Genomic DNA, 24,656 nt, shown 5'->3' with positions numbered 1-24,656 from the left:
CGCAACAGTGAGGAAAGCTCCGAAAATGAATGAAAAAAGTGCAGCTTCAACTATAGACAATTTATTTCCACAGAGTGCGCTTAGGACTTAGTCTAGAATGGTGGCTTGCCGTTTCTTTCGCTCGCCAGAAATCGCCACACGTTTCTCAATAGCCTGGAACGCAGCATTGCTGAAGGAATATCCGCGGGAAATTTTGCCCTCTTTGGCATAATCATGTTAACGTGCTAACGATTGTTTAGTATTGCTGCGGAGCGCGCGCGTCCGAGCAGCAGTGAGGAATGTAACAGCGGGGTTCTACTGTATACTAAATGACTTGGAAAGTCAATTCTTGGTGACATTGCATTTAACTTGGCCTCTCCTATTCAGTACACGCATGCCGAACCACACAATATATCGGATGACGTGTCGAAAAGCTGGCTGGCTGGTCAGGATATTGGAACCTGGTGTGAACCAGTTAGAAATTTGTTGAGTGCCCTGTTATGAAAATGGGTTTGCATGGGTTTTATGCGCACATTACGCCTTCATGTGGCACAGTACACTGCGCCTTGTCCGTGGTAGTGTTTAGGAGTGCTGTGTTGCAGGTGTGTAAAGAAAACACCCCTCCCTTCCTGCAGGTGAGGAACCACTGTCGTACGGCTACGGCGGTACAGGCAAAATCTCAGTGGACTGCAAGTTCAAGGACTATGGGGAACCCTTTGCGGAAGGGGACGTCATTCTGGCCATGGCAGTGAGTTGATTTACTTCCTGGCTAAGCATCGGGTGGGCCTTGCAGAAAAGCATTTGCACGTTTGGGAAATTGCACACCTCCAGACTCCTGAATTACCTGTACTGTGTATAAATTTCAGCTCTATTTATGATTTTGTGCACGCCGTATCAAGTTTCGCGAAGAAGATGCAAGAGCGGCAGTTGCTTTGAGCAGGTTTATTCAGACAAGTTCCTGAAGCAGGCGAAATTGGCAACGCCAATGTCACTTAAAAAGTCGCTGATGTAAAAAACAGTGTAAAGACACTGTAAAGATAATCTTGAATCAAAGGCGTGTGTGCACCTGAAAAGACGTGCTGTTCCTCTGTCCCTCAGTGTCAAGTTAGCGGAATTATTCGAATTTTGAAGTTATGTGGCTTGCAGGTTTACGTTGCCTTATTATCGTGGCCAGAATCGGCATCAAAATTTACATAACTGCCAAGTACAAAGGGCTGTGGGTTTGCAGCTGTCATTGCGTGGCTGCATTGCTGCAAAGCTGAACCTTGAAAGCTCGGGTGCCAGTGCAGTTTGATTTGTGGTCGAACCACACCGCTGGTTAACAGTGGTACTCATAAGTGTTGAGTGACTGAGTGTACACGCAAAGCAAAAATTGTTCCTTGAGCTTTGCTTTGTACTGACAGCTGTGCCATTCTGGTTTTGTAAAGATATTTTGCGATGACTGTACAAGTGAATGTGACCACATTCCATAGTGCTGACCAAGTTCAAATGAGTGCGTCTTACACAAGTGGTGTCTTGGATATGAATTTTTTCTGAGAAAGTCTCAAAGTGAGGGGGGCAAGGTGAGTGTCTTGCAAAGAGGTGCGAGTTATACTTTGGAAGGTACGGTATTCTACAGCCTTTTACTCCTATTAATGGTTGTTGTCAGGGGCACGGTTTGCATGAAGTTTGTCAGGGGCATGGTTTGTTTTGTTTTGTGGTAGGCTTTTGAAGTTGGGCTTTCGTAATGCCATCTCGTTGGATAGCTGTGCAGAGTGCCAAATGTTTTTAGTGATTCAGTACGGCACCAGATTCCAATCGGATTAGGTTTTGTTTCCCAGTTGAGGTATGTGTCCTGAAGTCGCGACACGGAAGGTGCTTTCGTGGGAGCAGAACTTTTTGATGTTTTGGCACGTGCTGTGGCTGGCCGGACCGTCTGCTATGCCGCTACCTCGGGCCGTGCAACAAGTAGCAGCCTAGGGAACGGCTGATTTAGCTGGAGCGATCGCCAAAACGCAGCAATGTTCTACTCCCACGTGACCACCTGGGAGCAGATTCCCAAGGTCTTTAGTGGTGCTTTTTGCCAAACTTTCTCTTATGTTGTATTCTCGCCTCAACAGGATATGGACAGCGACCCCGTGCTGTTGTCGTTTGCCAAGAACGGCCGGCACCTCGGCACCGCCTTTGAGGTCTCCAAGGAGACGCTCAAGGGCCGAGCGCTGTTCCCCCACGTCCTGGCCAAGAACTGTGCCTTTCAGTGCAACTTTGGGCAGCTGGTGAGTACGCCACGAGGGGAGGGGCTGCTACAAGTGGTGACTTGTGTGTGGGTCCCACCTAAAAGATGTGTGCCCGTATTTACAGTCGAGCCCACTTATAACGATGCTGGTTTTAGCAGTAATCGATTATAGCAATGAAAATTTGCTGCACCGTCAACTTTTATAGGTTTTCTTTGGGAAATAACCCACTTGCTGCTATGTCCCCATGCCACATTATCAGTTAGAATGATAGTCTGGCTGCTGGTTGTCCATGCCAAATGGTAATGGAATGCGAAATCCTCGAAAAAAGAAAAAGTGAAATGCGAGCTGCTGCACGATCACTCGTTGCCACAACTGCCGCCGTGCGTTTCTCTCCCGTTGCCTTTCCACCCCTCCGAAACACGAATGGACTGCAGCAGCTGCGCCGACAACACTGCCGGCACTGCTTCCAGATTGCTCGCTTGGTCCTTGCTGTTGGTTCTTGATTATATGGCCCTCATTCTGCGCAATTCTGCTAACAGATTAAGTTGCTCGTGTTTGTCTTCGTTCGTTGCGTCAAGGCCGTTCCTGGCCACGTTTCGCGGCCTTGTTTGACTCGCCACTGAATCTGAAGATGGCTGATACGCCCGCTGATCATCGGCAATGCACGACGTTGCCGGTGAAAAGAAGGCGCACTGCTATAGATTTGGAAATCAAGTGCTTCTAACCGATGGGCAATCGTCGCGAACGGGCTTGGATTGGATAGCGACAGTGATGGCCACAACCTTGTCCCTGTGGGAGGTCCTTTATATGATTTGTGGGGCACCTTCCACTTCACTACGTGGAGCACCTGGATGTCTTGGAGAAGGATGCTGGCAAGCTTCACGTAAAGCAAGCAAGGCTAACAGACATGTGGTTTTCTCGTGCAAGCCAGTGGGAAGTACATGGCGAGACGCTTGTGGCGATCATGTCCCGTCGCTTCTTCTGGATTTCTCAAGCTGAGATACTGCTTCGGCAACCTTCCCGCACATTTTTTAAAAGGCGCCTTTTGGGGCCACCAAAGCGATGCCTCAGCGGAGCTCGTCACTTGCAGCCTGTGACCCCCGTTTGCAGTTGTTATAGCAGTGCCATTCTTCAATGCCGACAGCTGCGGCTTAACATGTGATCGAAGTGTGCAGGAAGCAGAGTTTAAGAGTTAAATGTGTCAGCACAATTGGCAGCCGGATAGAGGAAGGTGGTGGTGAGGACAGGCCTCCCTGCCATTATAGTTTTCTCAGAACAGCTATGCCATCTCCCATTTTGATTTTTTTTTCATGCAACCTGGTTATAACAATTATCGGTTATAACGATGGAATTTTCGTGGCACTCGAATGTTGTTATAAGTGGGTTTGCCTGTATGCATGAAAAAATACACAGCTTTTAATAGATGTGGTAACAAAATTATTTCATACAAGGAAGTAAATATAGAAATTTGGCCGACTGTGCTTTTTTTTTTGAGTATGCTACTGCTATAATAAAATCGGAAATGCAACACTTGAGATATTGGTTACGCTGAAGTGAATGATTGTTGACTTGCAGGTGTGGATATGTGTTCTGGCAGCAAAAATGTCATATGCTCAGCAAGAGAAACTTGAAAACAGCACATTCTGCATTTACGTGTGAATGCACCTGTAGTCACAAAAATCTAATGGAAATATGTTAGCTGGGCTATCAGGAGCGTAACGCTTGTGTGTTTTTCACCTAGACCCAGTCCTATTTGTGCATACGCTTATGCCGGACCTGATGAACTATAGTACTGTAGCTAGGTGGGCAAGTATGTCCATCTGCATTATTATTACTTACTCTTCGTGTGTGTTTTTAGTGCGCATTGTAAGTAATAATAATGCGGACCTAATGAAAGCACTTTTGGGCACAGACAACCCGATCATGATTACTTTTTGCCTACGTTAGCGCATATGCCTGAAGAAGTACAGTGATGTTTTCAGGCCTCCTAAAACAAACAAGGTACGACTGTATGACTCGAATTGTGACTGTTGTTTGGCATGTGTGTTCCAGGCGGAGCCCTGGTTCAAGCCACCCGACACTAGCTACACATTCATTGGCTGTGTACCGCTGGATGAAAGGATACGTGGAACAGTTGGACCACAGAAGAAGTCTGAGTGCGAGGTAGGTTCACACACCACTGCAGTTACCTGTGTGCGTGGCACAATGCTACAGGCGAGGACTGTCTGTAGAAGTCGCGAGACTTCGAGGTCGACCAGAATCAACCTTGCGAAGTATCGCAACTCTTGGTCCAGGCTTACTCCATCAGGGGACTCTCGTTCATCCCCTGATGTTTTCCCCGCATGGCTCTCGTGTCTCCCGTATTCCGGCCTCCCTGTGTAGCAGTCAGTGTGGTTGCCGATTAATACAAGAGAGGGCGCGAGTGTTCTGCGGCTAACGCCACCTAACTGCGGCGGGGTTACGAGCCTGTGCCTCTTCGTCTTCGGGTCGGCCAGCTGCGCAGACATTTCGCGCATTTGCTGGCTGTTTGCGGGTACTGTGAAAGGGTTCGCAGCAGGACACCAGAATGGACGAACACGGTCGTGGGGATGCACCACCGTTTGCATGACCGTACACCCGAACAAGTACACACGTGCACGCGGCATACAGCATGGGGCCAAACATTTGCTCGTTATCCGGTTCTTTTCCCTCGATTTGTCACGTGCCCATCGGCTTGTTCTATAGGTTGTGATTTGGCTAGCTGCCATTGGTGTTGGAAAAGTTCAATAAATGCCCCTGTGGTAGTTTGCACTACTGCATTGAGTCCGTTTGAGACTCCACAAGGCTAGGCAGAGCAGAAAGTTTGGTCTTATTGGATTTATTTAAATTGTGCAGAAGCCATTGATACCCCGTTTAGCTCAACCTGAGCAAGTTGATATTTATCAGACCTTTCCCAAAAAGTTAAGGAAGCAAGTATCAAACAAAAACAAAACGAGGTAGCAAGTAAAAATAGACCTGGTATTCAATATAACCATATACAATTAGCCAGTTACGCGTATCTGCAAGTTTTCCATGCCATCACTAGAATAATTTAAATAAAATGTTTGGTTTACGGCTGAACTTCTCCTAAACCATTTGTCATTTGCAGATGATCATGATGTGTGGCTTGCCTGGCTGCGGCAAGACGACGTGGGCCAATGAGTACACGGGCAAGTTTCCCGAGCGCAAGTACAACATCCTCGGCACCAACAACATCATTGACAAGATGAAGGTGAGTGGATGTTGGCTTGCCTTTGTGCAGTGCCCTTGTTTTGTTTTTGTTGTCCTGATGGCTGTCCTTTGTTTGACTTTCTTTTCTTTACAAATACTGTTAGCCTGTGCAGGACTTTCACAAGGAGTTTATCAGAAAACTGCACTTATGGAAATAACAGCAACACCGAGAATATGTTCACAATGCATATCTGCCGAATTTTATTACTGTTGTATTGGCGCTGAAGGTTTAACGATTTTTCATTTGCACGTTGTTTAGGGTAAAACCAGTTTTCAGGAATGATACAAATGGAGTCACTGAGTGATTTTTCGTAGCCCGGTTTATTGCGTTGTCATCGATTCTACGGACCAGCCCGCGCAGCAGTGACACAAACTTGTAGATAGAATGTACAATGCCAACCAAATTTTCAACCTCCATTACGTGCACATTTTCTTACTGAACTTCACCAACATTTGTGCCTGTCTGAGTGTGATCATTGTTGATGCGGCTATGGAACAGTGTGCCTGTTAATGTCGTAATGGCTAAACCTAAACAATTAGTGCAGGCAGCAGGGGCAGGGATCAACGTCTTTGCCTAGAGACTTCATTGTGATGAATCTCAATGTAGTTGCTCCAGTTGCGTGCAAGCACAATTGCGAGTAACAGGGTTTGGCAGGCCTTGTGCACAGTGAGGAAGGATTGCGGCTTTGTCATAGGTGATGGGCCTGCCGCGAAAACGCAACTACTCCGGCCGCTGGGACGTCCTCATAGACAAGTCCACCAAGTGTCTCAACAAGTTGCTCGAGATGGCCTCCAAGACGCCACGCAACTACATCCTCGACCAGGTGAGTAGGGAGCAGGTCCGCCACCACTCCGATCGGCTATCCCGTTGGCCGCGTTCACTCGCCTCTGTCTCGCGCCTATGTGTACGCGCCCCAGACTCTCCCACGGCTGGATGATGGCTGACCCCAGGGTGTTTTGGCTTTCTTTTTTTTGCGTGGTGCCTCATTTCAGACCAATGTGTACCCGACAGCACAGCGGCGCAAAATGCGCCCCTTCGAGGGCTTCAAGCGTCGGGCCGTAGTGATAGTGCCCACAGATGAAGAGTTCCTCAGGCGGTGTCAAAAGCGAGAAAAGGAGGAAGGGAAGGACGTGCCGGACATTGCCGTCCTTGAGATGAAAGGTGCACACTGTTCGTTTACTCGCGTCTACTCTGTCTCTCTCACCGGGTAGGGCATCTGCGCCCCTAGGCAACAATGGCAGCAGCATTGTACCCACCTTCCCCCACCACAGTTGAACCTCGATATAACAGAGTAAATCTGGAATGTTTGTGGCCGACATCAACGTGCAATGAATGTAGGATGTAATGAAGCAAGTCTGGAAAGTTTGTTGTTGATGCCGGCATGTAATTGGACATAACAAAAGTGTTTTCATGTCTGATGTGACTTGGTTATAACGAGGTTTGACATATTTTGCCAAGCATAGCCGAAAGTTGGGTGCCCAAGCTTTACAGTCTCGTGCGAATGCCTCTAGATTGCAGTGAGCTGTAGTGTGATCTGATGCGTTACATGGAGGAAGGGTCCCCGGAAAATCTTGGCTGTGCGAGGCTTTTCCAATCTTAGGAACCCAAATTTCTCGTTGGTCTATTGACTGTCATGTTCTGTGTTGCCAAATCTGCAATTAAACTCCGCCTGTCGGTTGAGGGTGTGCGCGTCTGTGTGTGCACTTAGAGGTACTCCCAGTTTTAGAGAGTAGTTCAGGCATGCTTGTCGTGCAGTGGTAGGCTTGCCACGAGATCCGGGCCAGGATAATGCAACAATTCTCTTGCATTGCCACTCCTTTTCAGATAGCATTATCAATGGGACGAGCCAGTTGTGAACTGTCTGTGGAGGCATAGAATTGAGCGTGAGGAATCGCTACATTATACTGGCCCGTTTTAGAGTTGCTTCTGTGCACTTCACCTTGCATGAGGGCATGCAGCTTGCATTCTAGGCGTTGGGAACAGCGTGCGTAGCGGGGTTAGTGGTGAGGTCGATGTGTGTGGTGGTAACAGCGGTCTGCCGTGCCCCGCTTTCTGGGTCTCGCCATGTGTGTGCAGCAAACTTCGTGATGCCCGAGCAAGGGAGCCTGTTTGACGAGGTGATCTTCACGGAGCTGCCACGCGAGGAGGCCGAGCCCCTCGTGAAGAAGTACAACGAAGAAGGCCGGGCGGCATGCGGACCCCCGCAGCAGCGCTTCCGGCAAGGCGGCTTCGACAACAACCACCGTGGTGGTGGCTATGGCGGCGGCGGTGACCGTGGCGACCGTGGAGGTTTTAGGCCTGGCTTCCGTGGTTAGTCCAGTTTCCTTTTTGGGGAGGGGAAAGCAGCTGAGGGTCCATTTTGTGTGTGGGGGGGGAAGGGGGGGGCTGAAGACATGTTGGCTGCTTGCATTCTTTGTCCTGTGGTTGTCGTGACTTGCCTTGGCAAGCTTGTTTGTGATAAGGAACAAGGTAGACGAGCTCTGCGGGACTCTGTAACGTGAAGGAAGTTATATAAAGGAAGAAAAAAGATTCTTGTGCGCTTCCTGTAAGCGCGAAAAATTGGGCTAGGTGACTCTGTATGATTCAGAGTATAACAGCGCGAATTTTTTGACAAGGACAGAACGGAAGAACAGCCACTTGTCCTTATCTGTTCTTTAGCTTTGTCCTCATAAAAATGTTCTGCTATTATGTGTTGGAGTAGCATGAAGCTGCAAATGAAATCTGTTAGGGTTCCTCAGTTTCGGAGAAAGTTCTTGCAGTTATCTTTTGTAGCTTTGTGCTACTGTACGGTAGATGGCAATTTTCTTTTTACGATTTGTCATCCGCTGATTTATCTTGTGGAGATACAGATGGATTCTGTGACAAGGCCCTTATGGGTTGCCTTGATAAGAGACGCCGTTGCTGAAAAGCGAGCAGCCACGAAAAATTGCAATGAAGGCAACACAAGCATTCCTAACTATGATAGAGTAGACCAGCAAACTGGATAAGCAAGACTGCGTCTCCGATTTGTTCTGCTGTACTGCCAGAGACTACGAGAAGCGTATGCCTACGCTGAATGGCTGATAGTAGTCCCTCGGGCAGTCCTTGGTAGTCCAGCGTGACCAATCGAAGACCTACTTGGGAGCTGAAGAAATGAGACTTTAGTAGTGTGTCTGGCGAAGTGCTGAATGAAATGGCTGCTGGTGAAAAATTTGTTTACTATTGTTTGTGCATTAACCAGGACACAGTTAAGTGTGGTGCTGCAAGTAACGCATGTTAATGCAGGTGGGTTTGACCGACGGAGACCGTTCCAACGAGGAGGACCGCCTGGCGGTCCTGGCTTCCGTGGAGGACCACCACCACCTGGTAGGGGTGAGTTGAATATGTGTGTGTCGGTGCTCAGGTGTTTTTCAAGGGTGCAAGAATTACCTTGAGGCCCCAGAGATGTATTCATTTGCACCGAAGGATATACAGTGGGATCTCGATAAACGGAAATTGCCTAAAATGAACTGCCTCTTAAATGGAACACCATCCTCGTGGTTGGTTGGTTTTGTATTCATGCAATTTTGTTCAGCTTTATCTATTAGTAAATGGAACTAAGCGAATTTCCCTGGTCCTTTGAGGTTCTATTTAAAGAGAGTCCACTGTAGTACAGTCACCAACCGATAAATCGGACGCCGGTAATCCGGACATGCTCCGTAATTCTAGCAGCATCGCGGCACCGCCAATGGCCCCATAGACCTATTGTGTAAAGATGACCGATATTTCGGGCAGCTGCCAGCTATACATTCAATTGTCTGGACTCCGTCTGTGGCTGTAGCATACGCACTCTGCCACCATGATGTCCTCTGGCAACCTCGTCAAGACATCAAATATGGCCTCCGAGATTACACATCAGACGGTAATCCCCAAGGCCTTGCCTTGGTCGCAGCACTATACCTCAGAGATTTAACTGCAAATGCCAATCTTGGAGGCTCTGTCTGAATTATAGGTCACATCAACATTCAATTGTCACATCCGGTTCCGGCAACCCTGTGCATGGCCTGCTCTCACCATTTTGTTTGTTGAGTTTGCCTTACGGACAACGTTCTGCTATTCTGTGCTTGTTCGTTTAGTTCGCATTCCAGACAGCACTCTGCTGGCCACAAGAAATCTTTCTCGGGAAGTTATCGACGGGCTGTGTAAAATGGCACCAACGGTGCCCTCGCAGTCAGACTCTGAAAGAGTCTCAAGTCTCAGTTTGAATGACTTCACAATTGAAGAGCCTGAACCTGCCGCCTACCACAACGTGCTCAAATGCAGACATCATTGGTGACCTGCTAGGCTTCGGTGTGCCGATTTCTGCCGCTTTTACATTTGAAGGCTTTGCAGATGTCAACAGCGCGGTTTCATGACAGAATAATTGAGCAAGTGCTTCAGAGACTCTGACTCAGGTGATGGTGATGATGATGTGTCATGTGCACCCGAGCCTTCACATGCAGATTCGAGCCTTTGCAGTCCTTGCATCGGCATAGAGCGGCAGCATGAAACTGTCAGAAGTACAGGCATACTTGGTTGTACGTAAGCAGAAGTGCGTGCAGCAACGAATCGACCACTTCTTCCTAGCACAGGGGCGTTAAAACGTAAATAAATTGACCTTTTTTGGATACGTTCGTTTTCTTCGGACATTCAATAGTTCGGACTTATTTGTGTTCCCACTGGGAGCTGGAGTTCTTGGTCGTCGACCGTATCTCGAAATGCTGGCGTAATGAAGAATGTTGGCTAGGCGCTCTTCGTCGCACCGTCAGGCAACTCTAAATTTGTCAGTGCGCAGTGATATTTATGTAGTCAGGCTTGGTGGTTACGGTCTGTTCCATTCAGGCCAGTGTTTACGCACATCTCCTTGGCATAGACACTCGTGCCACCCGTGGAAGGCAGAGTGCTGCCCCCTGTATCTGCTGCATAGCCGATTGGGGAGAGACGTTGCATCGTCTCGTTTGGTGGAGCCAGGCAGACTCCACGTCGCCTGCCTCTCTGGAGACCTAATGTGCTTATCTGACAAAACACCAGCCTTCTCTCCCTCGCATCGACACTTTTGTAGCTGCTTAAGTTTCGTCCTACACATAGGAAGCGTTTGTTTTGACCATTTTGAATGTATATGTCAGTACTCTATATAACTGGTATGGAAGGTGGCTGTTAGTGATTGCCTGTAGGCTTTATTTCTTGTTCGTTCATTTGTTCTGTTTATTGCAGTGCCTGTGACCTTGTACTGCACATTTTGTTGGAGGCGATATGCAAGAACTTGTCGGCCTTAGACTTGGTTGCATGTTACAGAACCCCAGGTGGCCACAATTAAATTTGTAAGGCGCAGACACACTAGTGGAAAAAATGGGCATGGTGTGCCAGCGGCAGCAAAACCTTGTGCTTGTTTTGGTCTCGTTTGCACTCGTTTTGATTGTCACGGTTTGCGATTGTTTTTTACAATGACGAGCCTAAACCACGACGTCCCGATGGAAAGGTTTTTAGAGACTGTGTGCCGTATCTGATTCTGTATGACAAGACAGACCCTGAATACAAGGACGCGGAGGTGATACCCCCCACATAATTCTCCTTATCTTTTGAATGCAGTGACGCTGCAACAGAAGGGAGCACGATTATGATCAGTTGCGATGGCGTCCTCAACTTCATAAGACATTACTCGCGCTGTGTATGAAGGACAAAGAACGGAAACGCAGTGCCGATCTGTCAGCAGACGAAGGAAAAAGCAATCGACATCTCGTACCTAATGCAGAGAAAGAGAGGGGAGACGAGATTTTTTGTCGTCGCGTGACTGCCGCAACGGCCAGTTGGTGTGGCCGCTCTGCCGCAGCTGCGTTTTGCCGGTGGCACCGCGCCGCACGTGTTTCTCTGCTAGTGTGTATGTGCCTGTATTCCTCCACTGTGCCGTCATTCATAACTCGCTGTGCGATTTGGAGACCTCAATCTGCAAAAATTTTTTTTTTTTTTTTGCTGCAGGCTATGGTGCACCACCGGGAGGACCCCCGCCGTATCGTGGTGGGGGAGGGTTCCGAGGGGGAGGCGGTTACCGGGGCGGGCCCCCAGGAGGACCGCCGGGCCCTCCCATGGGCAGCCGTGGCGGCCCGCCGCCGCCACCCCCAGGGCCCTCAATGCGCGGGGGAGGAGACATGAGGAGGGGTGGTCCACCACCCCCGAGGGGGGGAGGAGGAGGAGGATGGGGCGGGCCCCCAGCACCTCGAGGCTACGGAGGCGGCAGGGGCGGACCGCCAATCCCCCACGTACCACCACAAGGCCACATGCCACCCCAGCAGCAGGTGAGCTTGAACTTTCGTTGACTGGAGTTCGCTAAAAGAATGGCTAGACATGAACTTTGGCGCTGCTGTCGTTCAGCTACCATGGGAACAATGGGTGGCACAAGGATTTGCCTAAGCTGCTTGGGGGCTTTGGGCTATCTTGTTCCATTATATTTTACGCTTTTATCTTTATTAATTTCCAAGCAATCGTAGTTTCCCAACATAGCCAGGCAGTGAGCTTCTGCAAAACTGCATAATCAATGCCAATTGTTGCGTTGGTAGTGCTATGTCTTGAAGATGATCAATTAAAAAAGTTGTTTCAAGCTAGAAGGACAAAGTTTTGGCAAATATGTACATTGCCCATCATTCCCCCTGTAGGCTTGACTCAACATCGTACCTGACCTGCCACGTAGCCATTGGCTTCGCTCTAGGTGTGTAGCTTGAGGTCATAGATTCTTTCCTGCCACAGCGGCTCCACTTCGAAGGAGCGGAAAAATGCACTGGCCTTCATGTGCTTAGATTACGATGCACATTAAAAGGGCCCTGAACCACTGCTGGGGCTTGGTGAAAAACAGTCTGCAGGCAGCATATGCCGCTAAGAACATGGCGGCCAAATTTTGCAGTCGTGCCTTGCGTGTGGAGCTTGCAAGTGGAGCGTGTGAATTCAGCTTTCTCTAGAACGCTCTTTTCAACGGAAGCCTGCTCCTCGCGCTTTTCTGGGCACTTTGTTCCACAATATGGCACATTCCAATATGTGGCTGCTATTGGCCAGTAGCTGACACCAATCCACAAGTGTGTTTGGATTAGTGGGCTTCTTCCTATTGCTACTGTGTATATTTATTTACCCAGTTTAATAAACAGGCTGAAGTAAGCACATTCCATAATTACGTCCTTCTTGAAGAAGCAGGCTATCGTCTACTCGTGCTTAGCTGCAACCGCCTGCATAGGAATCAAACTTGCTGCTAGCCTTGCACCACACACCATGCACTCCTGGCCGTGCCTGTTTAGACACCACGGCAGACTTCTCTTCGTAACGAGCTATTCATGGTGCTTCAAAATGCGCAAGTTCGATGCGGCTGCTATTCGTTGGTCGAGCTGGTGCAGGGCAATGCCTGTCCGCACCACGCAGCACAACCAGACAGGAGCACATGAACGCGAGCGCACGCTGTAGCCCTATCGTGCACAAAGCAAACTCTGCACTTGCATGTGGCTGCGATCTGCTACGTAGCAGCGTAGATATCGCGGTCACCGCGGGATGCTGCGACAAGTTCACTGGCCGAGCCCTCTGCGGCTCGCCGAGGACAACTGCATTTGGCACGTTTAGCACGTCGTAGGCGTCAAAATCGAAAATGGTGGTGTCTGTGTAAACGTTTCAATTTAAACATTTCAAATCAAATTTGAACTGCACACCACGGCGACAATCGGTAGGTGGAGCATTGTGGGCACACCCCGCTCTGCCTTAGCCTTCGCGGTGCAAATCATTGAAGAAGGAGCAGAAACACCGCAAAGGGTGTGTTTGATTGCCAATAACTTCGCATTGATGAACTTTGCAAAAACATATTTCTGAAATAGCCTACTCTACCTTAAAACGTGTTTGCCGACTTCGATAAAAAGGGCTTACAATAAAAAGTGCGTACAAAAAATGCTGGAGTCTCCCACTATAGTATGTATCATAATCAGATCCTGCTTTTCACATGTAAAACCCTAGAATTAAAATTTTGTTTTAACAGAATGCCAATGATTACTCACATTGGAGTAAAGACGGTGTAAGGGATTCTTGCCTTCCAAGTGGAGTATCGTGAGTGGCATTAGAAAGATGGAGGACTTGATTCATACAACTGTCAACCTCATTGTCCTGTCATGGGACCAAATGTAGCCCCCAGATATTAATTGTACGCAGCTTTGTGCTGGGGACTGGTGCAGCTGGCTATAAGGCTAAAAACTCTGGTTTTATTATTTTTTCCAGTCCTACGGCGGCTATGGCGGCGGTTACAACCAGCAGTACCCATCGTACGGCCAGCAAGGTACGGATACAACTCCTTTCTCTCTGGTGGGCTTCCGGGGTGCATGAAGCATGTTGGGAATGTGCACGTTTTTGCTAGGATTTTGGTGGAAGGCATAAACTGCTCAAAAAGAACAATGTCATTAACCTTTCTTTTTAAAGCAGAGAAGAAAAACTGGGACATTTAAGCTCCTGCTTGCCAGATGACGCAGGCGTTTGGACTAACCTGCGATGGCATTGCAGCCTTACTGCTGCGCAGTGCTACTGGGCGAAGGCACCCTACACCGCTTCCCGGTTCTTTTGTCGTAATGGAATAGTACACTACAATTGCAGTGTTCCAAGCTTGGCATGGGCACCCAGAACTTGTCGATGCATTTTAAACGTTGTGCACGCTATCTTCCCTGCTTGCAAAAGTACTCTTTTAGAGTAGCTAAGCCATTCTGTTTGCTATATTTAGTACTCCCCCTGCGCAGAGTACAAAAAATCAAAAGTACACAAATTCTGCAAGGAAGTTGCATAAATGATGACATGTTAGTCGGATCACTTCAGCCAGAATCACGAACATGAAGGCTCTCGTGACACGTGTTGTGTTGCGCATGCTTACCCGTGGCACGTTCCTTGCGCGACGCAACGGCCCGGTCTCGGAAGATCGTAGAGAGCTTGCGGCCAGGCATGCTGTGCTGGGCGAAGTGCCTGGCCCCTCTCCCTCTCCCCCCTCCCTCAGTTGCGGTGTGTATGGCCACATGGGGGGCTGTGTTTGTGCCACGCAGGCTGGCCCCTGCCACCACAGCCCAGACGTCAGCCGTGGTGAATGCGCTGGTGCTGGTTCTCCTCCCCCCCTGTCTTCCTGACTGCCCCCTTCAGTGCGAGTGCTTTTCGGGGTTACCTGCGCAGGCTACGGGCAGCCGCCGCCTCCGCAGCCCCAGCCCCAGCCGCAGCCGCACTACGGCCAGCAGGCGCCCCCACCCGCCGGGGCCTACGGGCAGCCGGCCGCCCCACCGGCTGCGGCGGCGTACGGACAAGCTGCGCCGGCGCCCCAGCAGCAGCCGGCTGCGGCCTACGGCCAGGCCACCCCGCAGCAGTACCAGCAGTACCAGCAGCAGTGGAATCAGTACTACCAAAACCAGCAGCAGCAGCAGCAGCAGCAACAGCAGTGGAACCAGTACTACCAGCAGCAGCAGACGTACGCGGCTGGTGGTGGCTACGCGCCCATGCAGCAGATTCCGCCCGCACGAAAGTAGACACGCACCGACTCATGGCTACCTCCCCTGGCTACTCCCCCCCCTTCAACCCCTCTCACGTGCGCTTCCATGGAAGATGGACACCTCTCCTCCCCTTTCAGCCCCCTTTCTCAACCACGTGACACTTTTCGGGGCGAGAGGTGAGGTGTGGAGCGGCCACTGCCACCGGTCTCGGGGGAGATGAGTGTAGCGAGGGTTCTAGTGGTGCAGCAAGTCTGGGCACTGAAAGGGGGGGAGAAACACCATGCCGGTCATGTTTTTGCTGCTGTAGCGTGGATCTCGGGGCTGCTACATTGCTGGTGGCTCTGGTTCCACCATATCTGTTTCATTCGTTGACACTGTTCATCATGGACTGTGGTGAGAAAAAGACAAGCGGCGGCTCTGTGGAGGATGGGGCCAGGTGTTTTCATTTGTGCATTGGAAATCTGGCATTCATCCTTTTGTTTTCTTGGTTTTCGTGTTTTTGCTGGGTCTGATCAAAGGCGTGACGCTAATGGCTCTCTTGTTGTTTGCTGAAGCCTGCAGCTCCGCTGCGGTTACGAGCGCAGTGCTTGTTGTGTGGGGCAGGTTTTTCTGTTGTGGCCAGTGCGACGGTTGGGGAGGGGGACTAACTTGTGGAAAGGCTCCAGGGGAGACTCCTGACGGGTGCAAGTCGTTTCGAAGCCCAGGCTTCTTTTCTGAGTGGTCACTCAAGACCCAAGCATGCTAGGCGCATCTGCAATAAGTGGGTGTCCCCTCTTAGCTGGTTGTGTGGACTTGGAAATTGAGTTGTTGCTTAGTTGGGGACGTGTAAAAAAAAAAAAAAAAAAAGGGTCATTTTCCATTGTTCACCTCGCAAACAAATTTTAAACCCATTTTTTTGTTTTCACATCTGACAGGACAAAGGTAATGTTCACATTTGGGTACATCACAAATGCCCTTGCCCTTTGGAGTGTCGCCCGCTTTTTATTGGGTGGTAGTAATCGTGTTCAAAGGAATTGACCTACATGCTGTAATCTCGGATGGTGGCCATAAAGTAAGCAACGATTGGCATGCTCAAAGGAGTTGCAGCATTTTTGCCTACATTTCTTAGAATTTGTTATTGACTAGTTGACCGATTGGGAGCTTCTTTTGCTGCCATATTTTCTTTTATTGTGAACTTTTCATTGTGCATGTTTTCATTCTAGGACATTATACATTTCCCCCTCCCTGTATGTTGAGAGCTATGTACTTGTCGTTTTCTGCAACACATCCCAAGGATGCCATTCTTGTATTTCCTTATTTTTCACTCATCGTCTGCATCTTGGCCACCAATCCTGGCACCCCCATCTGCTATGACGTGCGCTTCATCGAACAGAATCATGGGTCGGTAATGTTAAGTGCAAAATTGGCTTTGGTAGTTGAATCTGTGGGGCGGTTCTAAGCTACGATTGGCTCACTTGTGACCAACCCTTTTACTAATCGCTTGTTCTGACAAGCTGTCGGTCATTTTCTTGTTTAGTCATTGACTATCCCATTAAAGTTATCAAAAACTTCTCGCTGGAAGCTGTCCAACCTGCCCGGCAGGTTGGGCAGGTAGTGGGGGGAGGGAGGAGGTTGGCAGGGGAGGGGCATTTGGGGCGGCTGCCACGACGGTGTATTAACTTGTACATTCTAAAGAACTTGACTATATCTCGAGCAGTTTGATCATGCCTCACACCCCTATTTGTACATCAACATCTCTAAATAAAAGAGTGTAATAAAAGGATGCATTTCGGTACAAACTGTGTGGTCTTTCACTAATCTCGCGCATGTACCTCGCCGAAAGAGAGCAACAATCTCTTCTGAACTTGGTGAGGTAGACGTGTGCGCGTGAAGTTTTTGATGCGGTCCTGTACTTAACGGAATTTTCTGATTGTGTGAGGTTAGTGCACTCGCAATGAAAGGAAAAGGGTTTGACGTGTTGTTGCTTTACGAGCAATTGATTTAAAATTTCGTAAACGCTGAAGGGGCATTTACTGCTCCTTTGCATCTTGCAAATTTGGCCCCTTTTTCTTGAGCCTTCTGCTCATTGGGGAGAAGGACTGTGGGACTCGTCAGCAAAGCTGTCTGTGCAAGTGTTGCAAACGAGATTTTGCATAGGTTTGGTTAACCATGCCCAGGGCCTACTGACAAGCCAGTTTAAGTGCGGGCAAGGCGCAGGTTCGCAGTATGATCTTTGAGTGTTATTCAAGAACTTTGCTAGTGAAAGCTCGGGAGTAGGTTTTTCAAGAAAAGCATATAAAGGAAATGGTCTTTGCGGTTTTGGACGCACCTGCCTCCTACAGTTGGTGTTATTGCAATTGACGGCATTAGTGTTTGTGGTGCATGCTTCTGTACAATACACAAAAGTGGGCGTTATGGATAGGTGGGAAACAAATCCACGCTGCGGTGCTAGACTACAGTTTTTAACTAATTTATACGCACACCATTAAATGTATGATATAGGGAAAGTATATGCTATTCGATGGACGGGTGCTATGAGCGTCTCGTTTCAGAGGGGCTAGTGGCTTGCGCCACAAAGCACTTGTTTTATCTTATCCGGATGGATGGATGATTCAGGCTCAAGCCTTTGCATCGGGCGGCGGCGCGCGCCACCTAGCCTTGAATGGTACTATATGCATACATACATATGTATTTACTCCTCTTGCGTTGATATTATCCACCAATCGGATAGCCTCCGTTTAGTTATTTCTACCTGTTCAAAGCCTATTTTACTTTCACTGTCTTTAAAACCCAAAGCTTTGAAAAGTTCCCCGTTACATTCAACTGCCGGGTGAAGTTGTTTAGAAGCAAGTATCGGGTATTCAGCCGTTCATCCGTGTCCCAGTTGTAGCGCCCTCTACATGAAAAATGCAAATCTCAAAGGCTATGCTTCTGCTCGTTGCATGTGGCGGAAAGGATTGCGGGAACCAGATACAAGTAAACGTGCTTTGAACACCACCTACCTAGCAAAAGCATTGCCTTCAAGATCTGCATTTGTGATTTAGAGGGCGACGTCACTGTAATTTGAAGTATGGTGACAACCTTGCTAAACATATGGTTAATTAAGAACAAAATTAAAACTTGTGGGGACAATACCATGCTGTCAGTATTGTTGCGAATTCGGCGAGCATGTTATTGTCTGCATGTAAACTAAACAGCAGGCTCGCTTTGTTATCTCTAGACCCATCGCGTATGCATCGCATTAGCGGCCACTGCAACATGGCGGCACCCATGTCATTTACACGTGCGGTGTGAAGAGACGGCATTATTTTGCCCCACAAGCGCAAACATGAAGAACAAGCCGATTAAGCACAAGGCGGAAAACACGTTCCGGGTAAGTAGGGCATCTTGGCGAGTCACCTGATGCGCTTTTGTGTATTTTTGTCGGCATTCTCTCATTTGCGCGCTTTGAGGTATGCCGGGACGCTCTGCAGCATGTCTCGGCGCGTCGTTTGTATTTAATAAGCCCGTTCGCGAACTCGCGATAACCCGAACGTCTAGCTTACAACTAACTAACAGAACCAACAAATGCGTCTCGGCGCGCCGCATTCTTGCGACGCGAGTGTCGGTTTCTGGTTTAGCACAGTGAATGGCACTTCGGGGGAGTAAACAGATTTGAAAACACCTGGGGCGCTTGCGTGACGGCTCGATAACTCTGAAGATTGGGAAGCAGTTTGTCCCGGGACTGGCCTTTTCTTCTGGGGTTTTTAACGCATTGCGATATAGGTGTGATTCTGGCGGTCGTCGCTCTGTCACAATCTGCCACCCCCATCTGCAGGTGGTGAAAAGGTCGGCACGATTTGAAGTTGCATGTCGCACATCTGCTGGTAAAAGAGATATCGCTACGACACGCACACCTCAATACGTATTGACTGAGGGAAAGGGAACCGAGGGTGTTCGATTTTTTTTTTTTTTTTAAAGACACAGCCGCTAAATCGCAACGCATTGGACAAGCGACGACCGCAGAGACATACTGTGTTCTCAAGTATGGCTTGGTGGGCTAGTTAGTTAACAGAGTGAGGAAAAACAGAACACAATTATCGCTTTGTCCTGTTGTTCCTCTGTCCACTTCTGTGTGCGCTGTTAACCCTTCAACATACCGTGTGTCGTTTTTGCAGTCGTCCGTTCCCTTAAGCGCTGTGTTTTACCTATTGTGCAAGGCCATCCAGCCCTATTTCCGCTTTAGTGCAGAGACAACCTAGCGAAGCCAACAATGAAAGTCTCGTTGTCTGTTGGCTTCACTACTGTGGGAGATTCGGGGTTCTCCTCCGTACTCTTGGGACAAAGGAACGACAACACAGTAGTGCAAACAGTCACAAGGGCATTTATTGCACCTTTCATAGATCCATGCCTGCTAGCCGAGTTCATATCCCCAAAACATGCCGATAGGCGCGCGACAAATCTAGAAGTCCGACTCACCGCGTCCTCGCGAGCGAATATGTTCGCTCCATGCTGGATCCCAACGCCTGGTCGTTCGCGTGTATAGTCACGCGAATCGTGGCGCGTTCCAAGGCGGCCACGCGAGGCGGTCTCGCAGATGCATCGGTCGCCGCGCGCTCGCGGGAGACGTCCTCCGCCGCGCGCCGACCCGCCGGGAAAGGAGCAAGCTGGCGCAGCCGACAGGATCCTTGGAACGCGCCACGATTCGCGTGACTATACACGCGAACGACCAGGCGTTGGGATCCAGCATGGAGCGAACATATTCGCTCGCGAGGACGCGGTGAGTCGAACTTCTAGATTTGTCGCGCGCCTATCGGCATGTTTTGGGGATATGAACTCGGCTAGCAGGCATTGATCCATGAAAGGTGCAATAAATGCCCTTGTGACTGTTTGCACTACTGTGTGTTGTCGTTCCTTTGTCCCAAGAGTACGGAGGAGAACCACCCGTATCTCCCACATCTGGCTGCCCAACGTGGACCTCTTGGGGCATCGGACGATAATTTTAAGTGTTGCTTCGTTCAAGACCTTTGTTTGAACCGAAGCGTAGGCCTAGCGTGGATTTTGATCGCTAGCGTCGGCGGCGTGCTTTCTTGAGCGAGGCGACGGTGGCTGTAGTGTGTTTGAACTTATCAGCATGCTAAGCCTTTTCGCAAGTGTTTTTTTTTAATGACATTCGTCGGTACGAGAGCCACGTGGTCTGCATCCTGGGAGAGCGAGGCTGAGTGCCCGCGGAGCAGTGGCAAGCCTGAAGCGAGTGAGTACGGAAGCCTCGTGGGTGGTCCGAATTTCTTATGTAAATAGCTTCTTCTATCTCTTTGACTCGGATGAAGTCGCGGCTCTGGGAGCCGGGTGGCCGCGGGCCACGGGTGCCACGACGGGCTGACTGGTATTGCGGCCTGGCACCGGGCGCTCCGACACCGTCTGGGACGGTGGGCGCCGTCAACTCGGATGCTGTGTGCACCGAGCGGAGTAGGACCACCTCACAGAGCTAACGTCTCCTCGCGGCGGCCTGTTTTGCGCCCATTTTGGGTGTTGTTTTTGGATGCCGGTTGTTGTCAGAGTAGCGACGATTTAGGCCTAAGGCTTTACGAAGCTGCCTGTCGCACGTGGAGGGACACAACCTGGTGGACCGTGGCGTTGAGGCGTTGCAATTTGCTTCCCTCATTCTATTTAGCCTCGCACGAATTGAAATTACTCGTTCGGCTCAAGGAAGCGAGCTTCGTTCACGTGAACTTAGCATCTGAGTAGCTGCCCGATCTTTTGCTAGCCGAGTTGAACATCGTACCACGTGGGCGATGCGCATGCAGAATTCCTCTCCCTTGCACTACTGTAGTGTTTGCCGAGTGTGTTGAGTTTACGCAGCGTGATTGGAGTCGCCCCTGGCTGGCTGTCACCTGCACATCATCTGCGCGACTGCCCCGGACTACGATCGAGTCACCCCGGGCGATGGTGATGCTGTGGCCAGTTCGGCGCAGCGACTTCGGCGGCCTCCTGCATCCAGCTCACAACCCTCGGCGGCGGACAAAGGAGCCAGCGGTCACCGACAGCTACGACGGCTCTTGCCAGCTGGGCGCGTCGGCGCGAGCGACGCTTGCTCGTACCGACTACTGCGTCGTCGTCTCCGGAGTTCAGGCCTGGGATCGTGCCGTCGAGTCGCAAAGCTGCTGCGGTGACCGGCGGACGCCAGCGGTGTACCCCAAGGACAGTCGGCTCGCATGTTATGGACAGCGTGTGGACATTTCCCCGGCGCGGCCACTGTTGCATGTACCACATTGTTCGCGAAGCACGTGTTGATGTTAGACTGTGGGAAATGTTTCGCCGGAATATGTAGTGATTTAAGGTTGGGGGGATGTGGGGATGCGCGACTCTCGCGCGTCCTCTGATGTTTTTCCCGCATGCATAGCGCATCCCCTGATATGCTGTTTTCCCGCACGGCTCGCGTGGCCTGGCGCCCGCGGCGTGGTACAAGCGCGGTGCGAGAGATGGCGCCACCGTCGCGGCGGGGTTACTCGGGCGCCGAGGGACAGGCGCTTGCGGTCTTTTCCCGGCGGGTCGGCGCGCGGCGGAGGACGTCTCCCGCGAGCGCGCGGCGACCGATGCATCTGCGAGACCGCCTCGCGTGGCCGCCTTGGAACGCGCCACGATTCGCGTGACTATACACGCGAACGACCAGGCGTTGGGATCCAGCATGGAGCGAACATATTCGCTCGCGAGGACGCGGTGAGTCGAACTTCTAGATTTGTCGCGCGCCTATCGGCATGTTTTGGGGATATGAACTCGGCTAGCAGGCATTGATCCATGAAAGGTGCAATAAATGCCCTTGTGACTGTTTGCACTACTGTGTGTTGTCGTTCCTTTGTCCCAAGAGTACGGAGGAGAACCACCCGTATCTCCCACACTACAAAGCGAGTTGCGTTTCCCTTTCCTGTGCCTTTCAGTTCCAGTCATTCTCGGAGCGGCTGTCGAACATCAACATCGATGTCATCCACCGTGTTGGCCCCCACAGACGAACGACGCCATTTGAGAGCGAAACGTTTGTCGAAGAAGCCCTCGCCAAGTGGTCCGAACTGAACTGCACCGAAGACTATGGCAAGCACATTTCTCGTCTTTTCTCTCGCGAAGGGTGGGAGGTGCATAAATAAACAGGTTAAGCCGGACCTTCGGATACGCAGAATGATTGGGAGATTAGGAACCTTAGAACCTTCAGGGCTGACGACACCATAGACGCAGTAATTGGGAGATCCACGATGTGCCCTTGCTGGCTCAGTATTAGGCAAGGACACCGTCGATGGGGCCACCATAATCAGCTTCACCCGTGATGGAGCTGATAATGCCTTGAAGGCTCTGCTACGTTTTTTTTTCAACTAAACGAAGGCACCGAATAACTTGTGAGAAAGCTAAGTGAAACATCGGCATTTTAGGACAGCGCACAGATTTGCGTAGTGCCAGCATCAGTTACTCAATTGCTGAAGTGCATAATGCCACACCTCATATCATGCAAAGAATTAAAAAAAAAGTATTTTGTATGCCAACCTTTTGGTTTTAATATGATTTCATTTAGTATTTTGTGTTGTGGACATTTGCACGCACAAGAAATGTCAGATTTGCAAATTTGTGGACCACTTCTGTTACGGTGAATTTGTGATGCGACACTAAGGTACAGATGGGAAATGGCAAGCTACGCCCACAAGACGAACAGATTTTCATGGACCGTTCAAGTTTGACTTGACAGGAGTCTGCTGTTGTTCACTGCCGAAGTTCAAATCTCCGTCTGTTTGGAGGTATTCCGGAATGAACTTTGTTGTTGCTGCGCAAGTTCAAGCGATTGTTAATTGAATCCACGCAAGCTAATACTACACGCAAGCTTGCGCATTTACAGTGTGGTTCACTGTTAATGGCAGCGTGCAGTTGGTATGCTGCTCAATATTGCTCAGATATGGCATAAAAATCTACTAAGTCATACATGTATGTTCAGTTGACTAGGTGTTTCAGTTATTTGGATTCATTATTGCTTATTGGTTCCCTTTAGCAGTAGGAATTCACAGAACTTTATACAAGTGAAAGAAACATGCAGTTATGTTGTGTCACTTTGTCATTGCCAAGTGTACATGAGCATGGATTGGCCCTCCCATTCTGTTGTAAATCATCTACAAAAGCTCTGCACTAAAGCCAACTTCTACTCGACAAAATAATTTTTGATAAGGTGATGTATCCTACTGTGTGGAAGTATATATAGCAGAAGATTTGAAGCCATGATTGAAAGTAATTTTGCGCACATTGTAAAATGATTATTATTGTCTTTCGTTCTTTCTCTTTTTTTCTGTTGCAGATAAACTAAGGAATGACATTGGTTCGGAGATTCACACCTTGCCCCAAATTGTGCTTCGCAAGGTCAGTTTCTATTTTTCACTGTTGACCATTGCGTACTTTCTTAAATTATACAGAATGGATGGAGTGTGCTGATGTTCTCCCTAAACCAACTCCTACTAGAGTATGTGGACACAAAGAGTCGCTGCTCATATACAGTGACTCGCGCATATATTCCAACAACATTGAAAAAAGATATTTTGCACCTAATGATGTTTTGTTCTGACTCAAGTATGTTATCAAGATTATGTTTTCTTAATTTAGGTGCACGTTAAAGAACCCCAGGTGTTCAAAATTTCCGGAGTCCTCCACTACGGCGTGCCTCATAATCAGAAAGTGGTTTTGGCACGTTAAACCCCATAATTTAATTTTTTTGTTTTGTTTTCTTAGTCTGCATCGTTCAGTAAATAATGCAAGGCAACTGCTCTCACTGGGAGGGCACGCTTGCTATGCCATGAAAGACCCAAGAATGAAAACTTGTGGCGCTGTCACCTTCAAGTTACCGCAGCATGAATTCTAACGGTGTGCGGTGCGGGATGTGCTTATGCATCAACTCCAACAATTTTAAGTGCAACTCTGCGATGTGAGCGAATATACTATATTTCGGAGATCAAGCTGTTTATGTCTGAAGGTGGGCAGCCACCCTATTCCAGGTAGCCGTGGTGCTGTGCTGATAGGCTGTCCCTGTTCACCAGCTGTAGTTGGCAAAAAGAACATTAGAGTTTCAGCTTGTACATAAACTGTATTACAGTTCATGGAATACTGCATCACTGGAAATGTCAAAAGACAGCAGCACTAGCAGCGCCACCTAGTGATGCTTTGTTCAAACACCGGTGCATTAAAACAATTTGTATGGCATCATCATTCATGCAGAAAGGACAAATAAAAGACTAGTTATTGTTGCTACCGATGCCCTTGCACCAGCAGATAGCAAGAACTGCAGTTATATTTCTGCATGTTGTTGTTGACAGCAGTCTTGCAAGATGGCACCACCAGCTGCTGCGCAAGCCTGTTTCTTCGGTGTGTCGGTATTCTGTAAACTATAACTTGGCAGACAAGCTGCACCTTTATCGCCTTCATGTGTGGCTTCATGTTAGAGCCAAACTCACTGCTGCAAAGACACATTTAAAGGTAGAATTTGCGACATTTTATGAACTTATTGCTGCAGGTTGTGCAGTCATTTTTATATATATATATATTTGTTTTAGAATGATTGACAGCTGCTGTACATAATTTCTTTTCCTTACTCCACAGGATGCACTGTTGGAGATTATCAAAACGCAGTTGGGAAACCGCGAGAACAAGGCCCTGGATGCAGTTCATGAGTGAGCATCAAGGTTTTCAAGAGGCTTTTGGGCGAGCTTGACACACTTTGCATAAATGTTAAAAACCCTGTTATGCCGCAGTTAC

The 24,656-nt window shown here is 49.2% G+C and overlaps 2 protein-coding genes across 5 annotated transcripts in view; both read left to right on the top strand.

The window, feature by feature from the left end:
* LOC126544970 (heterogeneous nuclear ribonucleoprotein U-like protein 1) overlaps positions 1-16,699 on the top strand; it is a 29,233-nt gene extending 12,534 nt beyond the window's left edge. For 2 of the 4 annotated variants that reach the window (XM_050192551.3, XM_050192555.3), the window contains exons 8-18: positions 615-727; positions 2,079-2,234; positions 4,248-4,358; positions 5,323-5,445; positions 6,140-6,268; positions 6,438-6,606; positions 7,522-7,755; positions 8,710-8,796; positions 11,419-11,735; positions 13,681-13,738; positions 14,611-16,699. In XM_050192551.3, the coding sequence (XP_050048508.1) occupies positions 615-727; positions 2,079-2,234; positions 4,248-4,358; positions 5,323-5,445; positions 6,140-6,268; positions 6,438-6,606; positions 7,522-7,755; positions 8,710-8,796; positions 11,419-11,735; positions 13,681-13,738; positions 14,611-14,957 (1,844 nt within the window). In that variant the 3' untranslated portion in view covers positions 14,958-16,699. Of the gene's footprint in view, positions 1-614; positions 728-2,078; positions 2,235-4,247; positions 4,359-5,322; positions 5,446-6,139; positions 6,269-6,437; positions 6,607-7,521; positions 7,756-8,709; positions 8,797-11,418; positions 11,736-13,680; positions 13,739-14,486 lie in introns of all 4 variants that reach the window. The other 2 variants (XM_050192552.3, XM_050192553.3) reach the window with 2 other exon arrangements.
* A 1,447-nt stretch (positions 16,700-18,146) lies between these two features.
* The window catches only part of LOC126543682 (small subunit processome component 20 homolog), a 90,814-nt gene continuing 84,304 nt past the window's right edge, over positions 18,147-24,656 (top strand). The window contains exons 1-4 of the mRNA XM_055078150.2: positions 18,147-18,273; positions 21,818-21,968; positions 23,209-23,270; positions 24,501-24,571. Coding sequence (XP_054934125.1) covers positions 18,229-18,273; positions 21,818-21,968; positions 23,209-23,270; positions 24,501-24,571 — 329 coding nt within the window. The 5' untranslated portion in view covers positions 18,147-18,228. The remainder of the gene's footprint in view (positions 18,274-21,817; positions 21,969-23,208; positions 23,271-24,500; positions 24,572-24,656) is intronic.

This window comes from Dermacentor andersoni, chromosome 10, assembly GCF_023375885.2.
Source record: "Dermacentor andersoni chromosome 10, qqDerAnde1_hic_scaffold, whole genome shotgun sequence".
Lineage (NCBI taxonomy): Eukaryota > Metazoa > Arthropoda > Arachnida > Ixodida > Ixodidae > Dermacentor > Dermacentor andersoni.
The sequence above is the reverse complement of the archived record's forward strand: the minus strand, read 5'-3'. Positions and strand labels throughout refer to the sequence as shown.